A 15,681-nucleotide genomic window follows, 5' to 3' on the forward strand; every position below is an offset into this window, starting at 1 on the left:
TTCCCTGGGTGTGTTCTAACTGTAGGGGGGATGGGCTTACTAGAACATGACAGAGATCACTGTTACCAATCACTGGGAACAGTAGATCTCTGTCATGTCTTATGGCAAAATGGGGAATGGCTTTGTTTACATAGGCAGTTCCCCGTTCTGCCTCCCCTCACCGCGATCGCTGGTCGCCAGCAGACATTGAGTCCACGGGGACCCGCGGGCACGCTCTCGCGGCGCACATGCTATCCTCCTTGCACGGGCCAACGTACAGGTACGTCGGTTTGCGCAGGAGAGCCGCCCTGCCACAGTATATCTGCGTGAGCTGGTCGGCTAGGGGTTAAGAAGACATCAGATCCTAGACACGAGATTTGAGCATTAATTTCTCTAGTTTCCAATTTTTACTTTTCTTTGTAACTTTTAAAACCTTTCACCATGAGCAGAGATTTGTTGATTTTCTTTATCATATGTGACAATGTTAGCTCGGATTGCCCCAGGGCCATCACACGGAAGCAGAGAGACAGTCCTCAACCCATTGGAAGCATCATCTAGAAGGACACATCAATGGTCTTCTTCAATTCTGGTGAGGGTGGTAAAGTGAATATCCTAAAACCCGTCACAATCTGCGCTATACCCGCTCTGCTACAGCGATACTGTAACTCAATAAATGTGAACAAACAATTATGGACAAAAAGTGCTGCAACCAAAATAAACTCGACTATCTAGTTCTGTGACATGTATAATAAATTCAGGTGCGCTACTAGTGTCCCAATAATTAAAGTTAATCTTCCACCCAAACTTCTTGATATTTAGTATTACTTAGTAACAATCATAATAAATAAATAAATACACATATGTGAAGTCCCAAAAAAAGTGAATCAAAAGTTGTCAAAACAATGTGTCAAAAAGGAAAAGAAAGAAAAATATGTGTTGCTATAAGATAGTCCTTCTTTTTGCTAGTGAGATTGCTGATCCTTTAGTGTCTGATCATGCTGACAAAGCGGTAACATAAGGGGGGGGGGGGGGGGGGGGGGGCGCTTACCAGATAAGTTTGACCCCTATTACGGGGGTCTTTCGTCTGCTTGCTGTGAGGGTGGGCACTGGTGAGGATCCATCGCCATAGAGCCCATACAAGTATCAGATTAACCTCTTGGGCGCCACTTTTGGTCTCCTGATTCAAGGATCTGTGGAGGTATAGATCCTCGTTTGCCTTGGCTCTGGTATCTTTTCCTCCTTCTCCACTCCGACCGCCCCTAGTAAGGGATACATTTCGGAGGGCCAGCCTGGTTTGTCCTTTGTGTGGGACTCTGCCCATGTTTCCCCTCGTGCCACCATTGGACCCTTCTATTTGCGCTGGTGCATTTACTCACCCCGTCTGGCTTTGGGCCCCACAGGCTGACAGCTGCAACATTTAAACTGCTTTTAAACGTCAAAATCTGGACAGAAAATCCACTCTAGTACTACACAGTTCATACGACGGTTGTAGGTTCTGTGATAAAATCGCATACACCCCTGATGAAGAAATAGCATTTTAGAAACGCGTTGGGTCTTTTCTGTTGTGCTCACCTCCAACATAACAGATCTTTGCGATTTACTAGCTGTCTTTTTTTGTAATGTTATTATATGATTAGTCCTGTCCAGTATTCATTCATGATATTTTGTGATATGTATAGTGTATATATGTGCTCATTATTTTAAACCTATGTTTCCTAATAAAAATGTATATACTTTTTACACTACTCTCATACCTCATTGCACTATTTATCCCTTTCCAAATATCCCACCTAGAGGAAATTTTATTTTTTCAATGTCCTATTACGGGGGTCTTTAGAGCCTCACAGGTGCCAGATCTTGTAGGCAGGAACAGCTGCTTTCCCTTGCGGCTTCGGATCCACCTTGGCTTCTTATCAAGCACCCGGATGATCTCACCTTAACCAATGCCGCTATGTGATCTCAGATGTCTTCAGGGCTTCACCGGTGTCGCGGCTTAAGGACACGAACAGCTGATTTTAACTGCAGTCGCAAATCCGCCCTAGGTTCCTCTCAAGCACTGGGATGCCGTATCTTGGGCTGTACTCCTGTGTAATCCCTCGTTACCATATTGGGAATAAGACAGAAAAATCCTCCATGGTGAAGTACAAAAAAAAACGGAGTTTCTCCGTAAGAGGCTTCGACGGGGAAAGGGAAGTCTCCTTTCCCTGTCGAAGCTTCTTACAGAGAAACGCCGCGTTGGACGGAGCTATGGGACCTGACGTCACCACACATCAGCTGGGCAAGCCTCGCCGCAGCCAAGCTGTCCGTTTTTGAAATTTCTGCTCTAACCTTGATGTCAGCCATCCATCAGTTTTAAATAAAAAAATGGAGGATTTTTCTGTCTTATTCCCAATATGGTAACAAGGGATTACACAGGAGTACAGCCCAAGATACGGCATCCCAGTGCTTGAGAGGAACCTAGGGCGGATTTGCGACTGCAGTTAAAATCAGCTGTTCGTGTCCTTAAGCCCTGGCACCGGTGAAGCCCTGAAGACATCTGAGATCACATAGCGGCATCGGTTAAGGTGAGATCATCCGGGTGCTTGATAAGAAGCCAAGGTGGATCCAAAGCCGCAAGGGAAAGCAGCTGTTCTTGTCTACAAGATCTGGCACCTGTGAGGCTCTAAAGACCCCCATAATAGGGGTCCAACTTATCTGGTAAGCGGCCCCCCCTTATGTTACCGCTTTGTCAGCATGATCAGACACTAAAGGATCAGCAATCCCACTAGCAAAAAGAAGGACTATCTTATAGCAACACATATTTTTCTTTCTTTTCCTTTTTGACACATTGTTTTGACAACTTTTGATTCACTTTTTTGGGACTTCACATATGTGTATTTATTTATTTATTATGATTGTTACTAAGTAATACTAAATATCAAGAAGTTTGGGTGGAAGATTAACTTTAATTATTGGGACACTAGTAGCGCACCTGAATTTATTATACAAAGTGAATATCCTGCTGGGCAATGGAGAGTGGGTTCAAGTGAACATTTTACTTTTCCCCTCGTGGATGCAGCACAGGTTTCCTTACCAATCCATCTAGAAATTCTGCTTACAATCCAGTTTATAAGAAGTACAAGCACACAGACTGTTTACATCAATACATTTATTTACATGGATATGAAGAGCACATGGCTATGTACAATGTGATGGTGTGAATTACTGTACAACCAGACAGTGCATGACTATTTACATAGGAGCGCCGAGTTCTATGTACACCATTACTCTACACACACAGTAACTGACATTCATCATTCTGCAGCTCTATCCCGGGTATATTCAGAAACTTGGATAAAGGAAGAGGTATTGCCCATTCCGACCCAATCAGACAAGAAAAACTAGAGATGGGCCACTACTTCTCCTTTACACCGAGGTTTGAACATGGCACTCCTACTGCGGATCCATAACTTCTGTCCCCGAGGAGGGAAGCCGGATTATCTGTACAGTCCGTATATTCAACTTTTGCTAGTAAAATAAAGACAACCTTCACAGCTCTGTCAGGACAATGTATAATTGAGACCCTTCAATGGTACAGTGGTTGGCAATATATTTATGTACATTTGTGCAAATATGTTCCTTTTGTGTCCTTTTACAATCCTACTTTCCCCGCTAAACTACCATCCACCACCTCCTTTAAGGAGCCTTCTACTGGGAGAATTACAAAGGATGCCATTGCTGACCTCCTGACCCAGGAGGACAAGTGAGCAGACCCTGAGAGGTAGTTGAAGCAGAGCTCCTAATCTACATCATAGGCGTGCACACAGGGTGTGCCAGGGGTGCCTGGGCACACCCTAATCACCCCGTGTGGTGCATTTTTCCCCCCGTTTAGACCCCTAACATTTCACCAATTAAAAAAACGCTTACCCTTTTTTCTTTGTTCTCCTAAAAAAATCGTAAAAAAAAAATATTTAAAACAAATGGAAAAAATAATAAAAAAATAAAATAATAAAAATGATAACTACTGACACCAATCTCTGCCCTTATGACACCATTCACTGCTCTAGTGACAGCGTCAGTATATTATATATATATATATATATATATATATATATATATATATATATATATACATACATACATACATACATACACAAACATATGTGTTTAAATTTTGGGTAGACACCCTAATGCCATAGGCTGCGGACACCTATGATCTACATCAGTCTTTCTCAACCTTTTTAACCCAGGGGGACCCTTAAAATTATTTCCAGGTCTCGGGGAACCCCTGATAAAACCCATTCATTGGGGGTCAGTGGGAACAATGCCCCTTACTTTGGTGGTCAGTGTAAGAATAGCCCCCTTACAGAGTGCTATAAAGATCATTGTTGTCATACCACTGGCTCCTCCAAGTGGCATTGGCTTAGAACTATGTAGGACAGGAGGTACATCAGCCACAGCTCAAGGAACCCCTAGCCACCTCTGGAGGAACCCTGGTTGAGAATGGCTGATCTACATACTTGTCAGTGACTTAGAAGGTGCTGAATCTGTTGGATCACAATGACAGCCAGGGAACTATTATTTCCAGAGTGAGAGGCCAGCAATGGCAGCCTCCATATTCCTCACTATAGGTTTCCTGAAAGTGAACCTGTACTTTGGTAAACCAGCATTAATATATTATAACAAGTACGATAATATGTCTGGAAATACTTTAAAGCTGAACTCCAGATATACTGTGAAATACCGTTGATTTACTTGGCAAAGGATTTGTATTCCATCTATCTACTCAGCCCTGTTAAGCAGTACAGCCCTGTCTGGCAAGTAAGGAGACATATTTGTGTACTGCAGATTACTAACACATACAGGCCTTGTCCCTCCCCCAGGCTGTGATTGGACAGTAAAAGGCAAAATCAGCAGACTGATAAGGTCACCTCTCTGTCTCTTTTCTCTCTCCTCCTATCAGACTGCCCATTCTTAGCACATGAGTACAGCGGTACAACTGATTGGCTCAATGTGTGGCCTCTACCTCTCCCAGTCTGAGCTCTGCTGTACAGGGATTGCAGGTATCTCGGGTGCTTTCACTGCCTGCATTTTAAAATTTACATTTATTAATGCAAAAAAGGATACAAAAAGTTGAATTAATGTGCGTCTTTCTGGAGTTCAGCTTTACATTCCTGTAAATGAAGATCCTAATCTAGGGCTCATATTGTGTAGATACTAACAACCCTCCCACCCAATTACAGTGCAATGCAGGTGCCTTAGCAACTTACTGATAGGCAGGGGCATTGCTAGGTCTACAAAAGATCTGGGGCTAGAGCCCATAGCAGCGTAGTAAAGAAAGTCATACGCTTGGGCGGGCATACACATGTATATAATATACGTGTGTGTGTGTGTATATATATCCCCAGAGAGCGCCCCCCTTACATCAGAGTCCCCAGAGAGCCTCCCCCTTGCATCACGGTCCCCAGAGAGCCCCCCTTAAATCAGGGTCCCCAGAGAGCCCCCCTTAAATCAGGGTCCCCAGAGAGCCTCCCCTTACATCAGGGTCCCCAGAGAGCCCCCCCTTAAATCAGGGTCCCCAGAGAGCCCCCTTAAATCAGGGTCCCCAGAGAGCCTCCCCTTACATCAGGGTCCCCAGAGAGCCCCCCTTAAATCAGGGTCCCCAGAGAGCCTCCCCTTACATCAGGGTCCCCAGAGAGCCCCCCTTAAATCAGGGTCCCCAGAGAGCCCCCACTTACATCAGGGTCCCCAGAGAGCCCCCCTTAAATCAGGGTCCCCAGAGAGCCTCCCTTCCCCTTGGGGACCCCTGCAGAGACTCAGGGCTATGGGCCCCAGATTCAGGGCTATAGCCCCAAAAGCCACCCCCTAGCGACTCCACTGCTGATAGGCACTCACATTACATTTTGGAATGTGTTGGGAATTGGGCAAGCTTTGGACCTCAAAGTCAATATTTCGGGCCTTCCAAGGTGCATCAAAGCTCTCATTACACAAACTGAGGCAGCTGATTGTCCCTGTTATAATACGATAATGCTGGTTACTTTAAAGCAGAACTCCAGCCATTTTTTTTTCATGTTTTGGATAGAGTTGGGAAGGGTTGGAATATTTGTCCGGTTCCTATCACTGCCTGCATCCCTACTGGGAGAGTTTGTCACATTCCCTGCCCCAGACACACAGCAAGGAAGTCAAAGGAAATCTCTGCAAAGTAAGTGATAATCTGGCCTTTGGCAGGTATCCCCGAATTCCACTCAATTCCCGTACCTGTGACAATGGTAACATTTTCATTTCCATTCACTACCTTTCCTGGGAACAATGATCACCGGAAAAGTGAGAATGACACAAAAATCTGACAATGGTTCTGATCATCCCCCACTCTATCCAAAACTAAAAAAACATTTTGTTTGGATGATGTTTTCATCACTTTTATAAATACATATCTCCCAACATTTTGAAATGGAAATGAGGGACACCTACTAGCAAATGTATGCAGGCATAAGATACGCCCCCTGCCACACCCCCTTAAAGGAGAATTAACCAAAAAAATAGGTTAATTAAATCCACAAGAGCTTTTTTTTACCACTACTATTCCTTTATATTGGCTTTAAAAATGTACAAATGCAGCAATTTAAAATTTGGATGAAAGGTTTAGCCCTGGGAAACACTTTTTGAAAGATAAAAAGTGCATTTTATATACAATTATATAGATCAGACCAAAATGGGGGACAAATGAGGAGGAAAGAGGGACAGAGGGACTTTGCTCCAAATCAGGGACAGTCCCTCGAATTCAGGGACAGTTGGGAGCTATGTAAATACAGCAAAGTGCTGACAAATCATCTTTTATGTCTGCTTCTATTATAGTGCTGAAAGCTCTGATGTGATTGGCTGCTGGAGGTCAGGTGGATATCGCCACTCTCTGCAGTAATAGATAAGCTAGTCCTATGTCTTACTGGTCACTAATGAGGTTTAGCTGCTGCTATCTGTATACAAAAAAAATAGATTCTTTATTCTACTCAAGTGCCATCAGCCATCCTATAAACAATAGTAGAAGCAAAATCATTTTACTGACAGTTTTATTAAACTTCCATGTTATATTTGGCTGGCATGCTGATGGACATCACAATATCCCATAATCTCTGCCTTCATCTGTATACCCGTTTAATTGTGGTAAATTGAAAATGACTATTGAACTGTAGAAGGGTATTTAAAGTGAAATTAAATATGGAAGTCTACTTTAAAACCCAGCGTAGAACAAGTGTCATCTGTATGCTTGTCATCTCTTTTATAGTCACTAGATGGCGCCCAATCCATTTTTCTAACTTCATGCACCTACAGACCAGATGTAGTACAGTAGTCTATTTGTTAACTGTATGGGGTGACAGATATATTATTTTATCCCCTTCATGGCAGTTGGAAATTGTGTTCTACATGTATGGCCACTGTTAACAAGTGCTCAGTCTTGTTACTAAGCAATTAAAAAAAGATCTCTGGTACAGCTGAGCTCTATATAACCTAGGACGGCTTTGATCCTGTATAGGGAGAATGTATTTCTGACAGCTGTCAGTAGTATATTAGAATACAGAGATTCTACAGCTTTGTATCATATTTGGCATTCAGTAGGGATATGGCAGCTTGAGCAGTCTATGGGTACCCAGGCACTGTAGAACTACAAGTCCCAGGATGACCTGATCATTTTTTTTTTTCACAGTAGCTAGGCAGTCTGATTTTCTGTGCCTATCATTTTTACACTCCACCTTAAATTGATTCCCACATTTAAGAAGCCACCAACTCTTCAAAAATGAGTTTAGTCCTCAAAAATAATGGTCAGTTGAGAGGAATGCCAAGTGCTGTCTCTTACAGGAATGAGGCTCGTCACTATTTGCGCATACCTAGAACCCGCAGCGCCCACAAGCACCTCCCCCTCCACCTAAGCTTTTTCAATTTGATTGGATGATCTCCAATCAGGTATGATCAATCAAAAGCCCTTTACTCTCTGACATTATCAGGGCCGGGACAAGGGGTTGGCAGGAGGGACGGCTGCCCTGGGCGCAATGGTTTATTGCAGGAATGGGGGCGTCCTGAGCCTAACCCTAAGGGAATGGGGTGCAGTTTGGCATCCTTGCCCTGGGTGCTGGATAACCTTGTCCCTGCACTGGACATTATAGTACTATGTACAATGAGATCTTGCACTTGTCCAGGGCTAACCTCCAGTCTTACATCAGAGCCCCCGAAGTGGCCAAACATTCAGATTTATAATAAAAAATGTCAAATATTGGTCAGGGCTAACCCACATATAATGATCCTTAAATGAATACATACAGTGCAGCCATTTTTTTTCTGGAATTTGATAGGATCCAGCATGCACTGCTACAAATATTAGCCCCCATGATGGAAGCCACTGAAAAGTGCTATTTTTTTTTTTTTTTGCTCAAAGAAGTCTCTGAGATGCATTGCTTTGGGCGTGTTTATCCCTTTTGACGTCCTTCTGTTACAGCGTTTCAGTGTCCACCTACAGATGCTGTGTTATAATTCGCTGAAACGCACCGAGGGCTCCAGTTTGTGTGACAGCGCGGTCAGGACTTTGTCAAATTTGTCAAATCTCTCGGATTGGCTGCCCGCTGCTCCTCGGCTACCCCACAGCATTCGCATTTGGAACTCTGTGCTGGAGACCTCCAGGAGATCCGATCTGGGGTGGAAACCTGTTCAGGGGTGGAAAACACACAATCAGGAAAGAGTCTACACCAGAAATGACAAATACATGCTACAAAATGTTGTTTTGTGTAGACCGAGGAATGATTAGAAACCTCAGTCAGATTTTACTTGTTGGAGAGATATCTGCCCACTTCCTTTTCTGGTGACATCCTACAACTGGGACAGGCAATGATGGAAAATTTCTGCAACAAGAACACTAGTAGAGCTGGGAAGGGATTGACATCTGATGGGTTTTTATGGCTCTCTTGCCTTCCTTCTATAAACCATTATTGTACCAGTCAAAGCTGGATTTGTGCATTCATCCTGTGCTGGCAGGGAGGGCAGGTTATTTAATACACTGCGGCCATGCATGATGTCATAGCTGATTATACAGGCATGAGTCAGTCTGTTGAGCAGCCTTGATAAAGTGACTTTATGCATGTATGTGTCACAGCAGCCAGCATGATAATCATCAATAATTAATGAGAGCTGCAGAGATGCATTAGCTTAATGGGTACCTTAAGGCTTATCAAGTGAAGCCCCAGACACAGAAGAAAAGTGACATGCTCAGATACCTATGTAATGTGTTCAAGGAACAGAATATTTCTAGTACATATAAATAGTTGTATAGTTAGGACAACTGGATGATGGTGCTTGATGGGGTTCAATGCACACTATTGGATGTAAATGAAAGACTTAGACCTCCTAGGCCTCTTTCTAAAAATATGAACTGTTCTAATGATCGGGACCCGGAACTTCGAATTCTGGGTCACCTGATTGCTGTGATAGCCTCTGATTAGCTATTATAGTGATCAGTCACTGTGAACAATGCTGTATCCTGGCCTAGGCCGACAAGGCCCAAGCCTAGGGCAGCACTTTGCAGGGGGGCAGCACGGAGAGAGTCCCCGCCGGCTTGCGCTAACTATTAGTGTAGCACCAGTCTTATGAGGCGGATTGGGCTGAGAGGCAAATTATTCTGGCGCCCCCATAAAGTGGCCGCACTGCTTCCGGTATGCGGGCGGCCAGCATTCCGTAACTGTGGGGGGGGGGCGCCGATTCTAATTTTGACTGTCCTATCATCCTGTACCACAAACCTTCCTCACTGTGCTATATGTTTCCTGCTGCACCATTGGCAGGGTTATATCTTCTTAGTCCTCTCCATAAAATTATCAGAAATTTGTGCTTAAACTAGAACTATAGGCAACACTTTTTTTTTTTCATTTTGGATAGAACAAGGGAGGGTTATAACTCCTGTTAATTTATTTTTTACAATCCCTGTCCCATTGCAGAGATTTTCCTTCACTTCCTGCCCCATAGCCAATCAGGAAGTGAGAGGAAAGCTATGCAAATTAAGGGAATCCATCGCCCCCCCCCCCCCCCAGTCTCTCAGAACTAGTGTCCCCACTCGAAAATTTCAGGGCAGGTCTTACACAGCAAGGGGTGTGGCATTGACAGGAAGGGGTGGGTCATATTTAAATTAGGGGGTACACAAGTTTAGTCAGGTCTAGGGCAACACAAAATCTAAATACACTATTGACTGTGAAGCCTGCCCCCCGTGTTTTCTCTCTCTGTGAATGGAGGAGAGAGATACATAGTATCTCTCTCTATCCTTGCAGAGAGAGAAAAAAAATGTGCGTAAAAAAATAAAAATAAACAATAATAATAAAATAAAATTAAAAAACATTTAAAAAATAATACCTAGATGTATTGATACCAATGTTTGATCTAGGTCAGTGCCAGGGTTAGTGTTTGGGTCAGGGTTCATCTTTTTTTTAAAGTTAGTATCTGTGTCAGTTGGTGTCAGTGTCGTTGTGTTTTAGGTAGGATAAGAAAAAAAAGTAAAATACGCACTATTGTTTCTGGGCTGTACTACGGGTACAAACAACAAATAACATACATATATGGTATAGCTGCAATTGTCAGGAGCAAGATAATTTATTGTGGGTTGTTCCTTGGTGGAAGATTATGGTAATAGCAAGAAATATACAGCTAAATTAAAAAAAAATTATTTTTTTTTTACTATGCTGGGCAAGTCTTCCTTTGATAATAAAAAATAAAATCAGGAGATATCCATTACCATTTACCGCCCAATTTGTCCTGAAAAAAACAAGGTATAATCCACCAGGATGCACAAAGTAGTTGATGATATGTTCGGTTTTACTAACACGTGTCAAAGTTGCAAAATTGTGCTTAGGCATTAAGATTTATTTTACCCTTAGGCGCGAAGGGGTTAAATAAAGCTGACCTGTGGGCTGAGCAATAGAAATCTAATACAAGCATGGATGGCCTAAATGTCCCTACCAGACTATTGTATTCTGAGAGCTGCTGGTGCTGGCTGTCAGAATGCCCAATCAGTGCCTGTATCGGCTGAACCGTTCTTCTGAATTTGCCGAACTCCTAAAATTGTATGGCCAGCTTAAGACTCTGCTTGATGGATGAGACTAAACCTGTCTGTGCATGGGTAGACTGAGACACCCAAGACTTTCTGTTTACTGCTGGTCTGATCTACAGTAGCCAATCAATGGTAATGGATCTCGCAAAGATAAGCATTGTGGGAGGGTACTTTCATATATTTAGGAGAAGAGGAGACAACAGGAACAGTGAAATGAGAGCTAACGTGGTCCACAGGCAGTTCTATCTTTCATCATGGCCATTTAATATCTAAGTAGATATTACTTGGCCTTGTCTTGTGTGGATTGTAGTATGTTGCATAACCCACTGCTCTCTTATATATCTTGGTAGCTCCACCAGTAAGATGTCTCCACTGGAGTTTGTTCCACCAGTCTACTACTCCTACACCTCCCTTGAATGTGTTCCTCTATGATTTAAACTAGGCCTTTTCTGCTATTGGTAAGTGTATATATTCTAAGATGTGTAGCACCTAACAATGCCTCAAAATGTTCCACTGTTTGGTTATGGCATTATTAATAGTAGAGTTAAGTCAAACTTAGTTTAGCCCTTAATATCCTAACATACGACATTACTGGCTATGTTCTAAACATTGTGCTAACTGATTAGTGCAGACAGGCCATCAGATTTAAAACAGAAAGGAACACAGCAGGATGTTCACACCTGCTTGGCCTACTACAGTACATGGAGAACAATGAACCCCTCTGGGTGCCACCAGCTGAGTTTTTGAAGAATGCACCTATGCTGGCTTACCCTGTAGCCTCATCTCAGCGTTGGTCCGGTAAAGGCCTCCATGATGTGCCACCATCCTGGCTGCTTCCAGGTGAGCCATCACCACTTCTACACCGCTGTCAATGCTATCCCAGGGTTCTCCTCCATCTAGCAGAGGGCCATCTCGCTCCAGAAGAGTGATTAGAGGGATAATGTGCGGGAAGGTTGTATTGCTCAACGGGAGGCTCTCTGCAAGAAATCAAAAAATTATTGTAATTATGGTAAGAGGAGAATCTCAAAGATCCAAACAAAGTTTTCCTACTTCTCATTATTATAATGTACACAAGTCAGTTCTCTATAGAAACGGTTGCAGAATGACTCATCTTGATCATTCAGTGTCACTATGCTGTGGATTTACAAAAACTATGATCACGCCATTAGAAGGAAAGGTGTAAGTAAAACCTGTGGCTTGTTCAAAATTTCCCTTATGTACAAAGACTTTCTGGAGCACAGACATTACATATCCCTTTCATTTTGAACACTTCAATATCGCAGTCATAAAACGGAAGGTATCAGCATGCCCTTGCCTTGGCTCCAGCCAAAACTTTTTTATTCAGTTTTGGATAGAATATGGAAGAGTCAGAACTTTTGTCAGGTTTCTATTGTTTTCCGTGATTCTGTAAGGGAAGATTTTCTGCTTAAATTACTTTAGGTAACAAAATATGAAGGCACTATACCCAGGGGAGCATTTTGCAGAGCAGAGTAGGGACTGGCCAGAGAGGGATTACTTTGATGCAGTTGACCAGCTTAAACATGTATTGCAGTGTATGTGAACTAAAAATCCCTGCTTTGTGCAAAGTTTGTTAGAAAGGGTCTATAGTAGTGTGCAGAGTGTATATTCAGAATTTAGTGTTAACATGTAATCACAGCCCTTTAGCACTTGATAGGTTATAAATATGTATAAGCTATTGGGATTTGACCACAGGTATAGCTTATATATTATCGAGTCCTAAAGTTAATGAAGCACACAGCACATTTTCACTGCATTGTCTGCATTAAGGCAAAAAAAAAACTTTAATAGCAGCTTCCCCCAGCCCCCCCCCCCCCCCCCAAACCCTTACCTAAGTCAACTCTTGACCCAGCACTGTGCCCTTCTGTTGTAACTCTTCACTCCTTTTCCTGTATTCATTGGAGGCTCTGATGGCAGCGGGAGACATTGGCTCCTGCTGCTGTCAGTCAAATCCAGTGAGGAGAGTGCAGGGGGTGTGATGCCGAGCTGCGCTGTTTGTGTCTATGAACGCACACAGTCTGTCTCGGAAGTGTGCCCCCATAGCACACAGCTTGCTATGGGGGCACATTCAAATGAGAAGGAGTGGGCAGCACTGGTGGGGTCCCCAGAAAAGGAGGTAAGAGACCACCCTGTGCAATATCTTTTCATATAGCAGGTAAGTATAAAATCCTTTATTATATTGTGAAAAAAACTCAGCCTTTAACATCACTTTAAGTTAAAAAAAAAAAAATCAGACCACTTTTGGTCAGAATTCCTAAATAATAATTAATCTTAAAGCTAGATTTCTTTCTGCCACTGTATTATGGGAAAAAGAAAAGGAGCAGTTGACTGGTTTCTGTGAACAACTGTCCTGGAGATCCAGGACCTCTCTTTGCTATCTGGCAGGGTAAGAAAAGACTAGCTTTGGAGAATTACAAATCCCTTTGCCTATTAAAATACTTTGGCTGGAGCTCAGCTTTAAATGTAGTCATATGTGGGGGGCCTTGGACCAAGGTGACTATGTAATTACCTTTGCCCTCATTCATGCTCTTCAGAAATGGTTTGAGCTTCTTCTCATACAAGATGGCCCCTTCTGTGTGCCTCTGTCTCAGGGTAACCCATGTCTGTTCCAGTCTTGAGATCTGTAGAGCGAGAAGCAAACACTTTATAACACTGTGTGTAAAAAGATAAATTAATCTAGCTATGTTATAGCATCATTTCCTTCCAGGCAATAATAGAGGCAGGAGGCCTCATTATGTGTGGACAACCTCCCGTGTCCCTCCTTCACCAGTTTACAAATGTGACACCAAATGAAGAGCCACATTTTATCCTGGCTCTGCTCCAGCTCTCCCATGGCTAAAGACAGCAAAATATGACTATTTGTCAGATCTGGCTAAGAAGAGAGAAGAAGAAGAACCTGACACGATCTGATATCTGCAATTCCAAGATGGGAGCTATCCCAAGAGAAGGGAGCAATCTATGGTTTGCTTTACATAATTAGACATTCTATGGGGTGAAAGTTCAATTCCAGCCAAAACTGGAGTCTTGGATAGTGGGCTATGGGCATTGCTAGGCTCCTAAAAAGCCAAGGACAGTCCTAGGCACCTATATTGAAAGCATGTGAGACTTGGGACATGATCATAGAAACTCATTAATTCATTTGTCGTCCAGATAAGAAATGAGGGAAAAAAGAGGAACATAGCAAAAAAAAAAAAAAAAAAAGCTGATGGTTTGTAGCCAGCCCCTACCTACACTCCATGACAATCAGCACTCTATTACAATGCATAGTAGATACCCAGTAGGACAAAAGAGTGGAGTAATCACCCCATAGATCTGCTTCTGCTGCTCCTTGATTGCCCATTCACAGGCTGGGACGGGTCTCAAACCAGTGCACTGCTCAACTGCAATTTAAGTCCAGGACCTATATGTGTTATCTGGTAAGGGTTGCCAGAATCACAAAGCTGCCTGATCAGAATTATAATATATTTGGCAGGCAAAGCGCTTCACATAAGAGTAGTTCAGCTGTTTGCCTGGGGTTCTGCTTTTTATAATCCTGTATAGTCCATGTTATTATTTGTTTTTTCTTTGCCTTAAAAATACCTTAAAATATATTTTACTCTCAATGAAACAGTGCATTCAAATCTCACACTACAGTGCTTTGTCCTGGCAGAGCTGAGTAACAGGCACACCCATCAGCACAAGTGTCCTAACAACAGCTAATAATGCAGAGGAGAATAGTGTATCTGACCAGCTCTGTTACTGAGTGCAAAATATCTAACTCTGGTGCCTATTGGACTGCGCAGTCATATTTAGACACCCTGCACAACTGCTGTAACAGGTAAGTGGAGATACGATTATGAAAATAGAGGTTGTTGGTAGTGGTACAATGTCTGGTTGCATATCTAGTTCTAGGAATTGGGCTTTATTTTTCTTGTACACTAAAGACCTGTACACACAATCAGAAAATTGTACAAAAAATACCGCTTTCAAAGCGATCGTACGATAATCTGATTGCTAGTACACAGCTTTTGTCCGAAGGGACAAAAACAAACACTTTTCTTGTACGATACCAGGTATGATTAGATTGTACGATTTTCGTTTAATCTGTACATTTTTCGTCCGAAAATACAATACAATACATTACATCACTTCCGAATTTTTATTCTGTTGTATGATAATTTTTCGTACTTTAGTAACCTCTTCATTTGTGATATGAGACTAGCATGGAAAATAAAAAAAAAAAAAGGATGATCATTCGGCCGATAATCTCATCATTTGTACTAGGTTTAGGCTTATGTTCTCTGTACCTGTGACATCTCCAAGGCATTCATTACAGCCGCAAAACTGTACATATTTCCCAGAGTGCCCTTCAGTTCAGCTGCCAGTTGTATGGTCTTGTGAAGCAGAGCGGCTCTTTCCTCCGTACTGCCTGTACAGCCCAGGATGTCCACAGCGATCATGATAGACATGGTGTGAAATCTGTGGAGCAATGCAGAGAGGTTAGAACGATCTGCCACACAGGTGAGTTTCCTGTAATCATTGGGTAGAATAATGGTGTTCCATGTTATAAACTACAACAAACATTTGCTTGATAATCAGAAAATAAAATGGCTGCACAGGATTCTATGGACAATCACATATACAGTATG

At 42.7% G+C, this 15,681-nt stretch overlaps 1 protein-coding gene across 3 annotated transcripts in view; it reads right to left on the reverse strand.

Annotated features, from left to right (window-relative positions):
• Positions 1-3,112: 3,112 nt before the first annotated feature.
• The window catches only part of SH2D3C (SH2 domain containing 3C), a 173,806-nt gene continuing 161,237 nt past the window's right edge, over positions 3,113-15,681 (reverse strand). For all 3 annotated transcript variants that reach the window (XM_073600449.1, XM_073600450.1, XM_073600451.1), the window contains 4 exons: positions 15,340-15,511; positions 13,563-13,674; positions 11,806-12,012; positions 3,113-8,651 (listed from right to left, as the gene is read on the reverse strand). In XM_073600449.1, the coding sequence (XP_073456550.1) occupies positions 8,476-8,651; positions 11,806-12,012; positions 13,563-13,674; positions 15,340-15,511 (667 nt within the window). In that variant the 3' untranslated portion in view covers positions 3,113-8,475. The remainder of the gene's footprint in view (positions 8,652-11,805; positions 12,013-13,562; positions 13,675-15,339; positions 15,512-15,681) is intronic.

This window comes from Aquarana catesbeiana, linkage group LG09 (assembly GCF_042186555.1).
Source record: "Aquarana catesbeiana isolate 2022-GZ linkage group LG09, ASM4218655v1, whole genome shotgun sequence".
Classification (NCBI taxonomy): domain Eukaryota; kingdom Metazoa; phylum Chordata; class Amphibia; order Anura; family Ranidae; genus Aquarana; species Aquarana catesbeiana.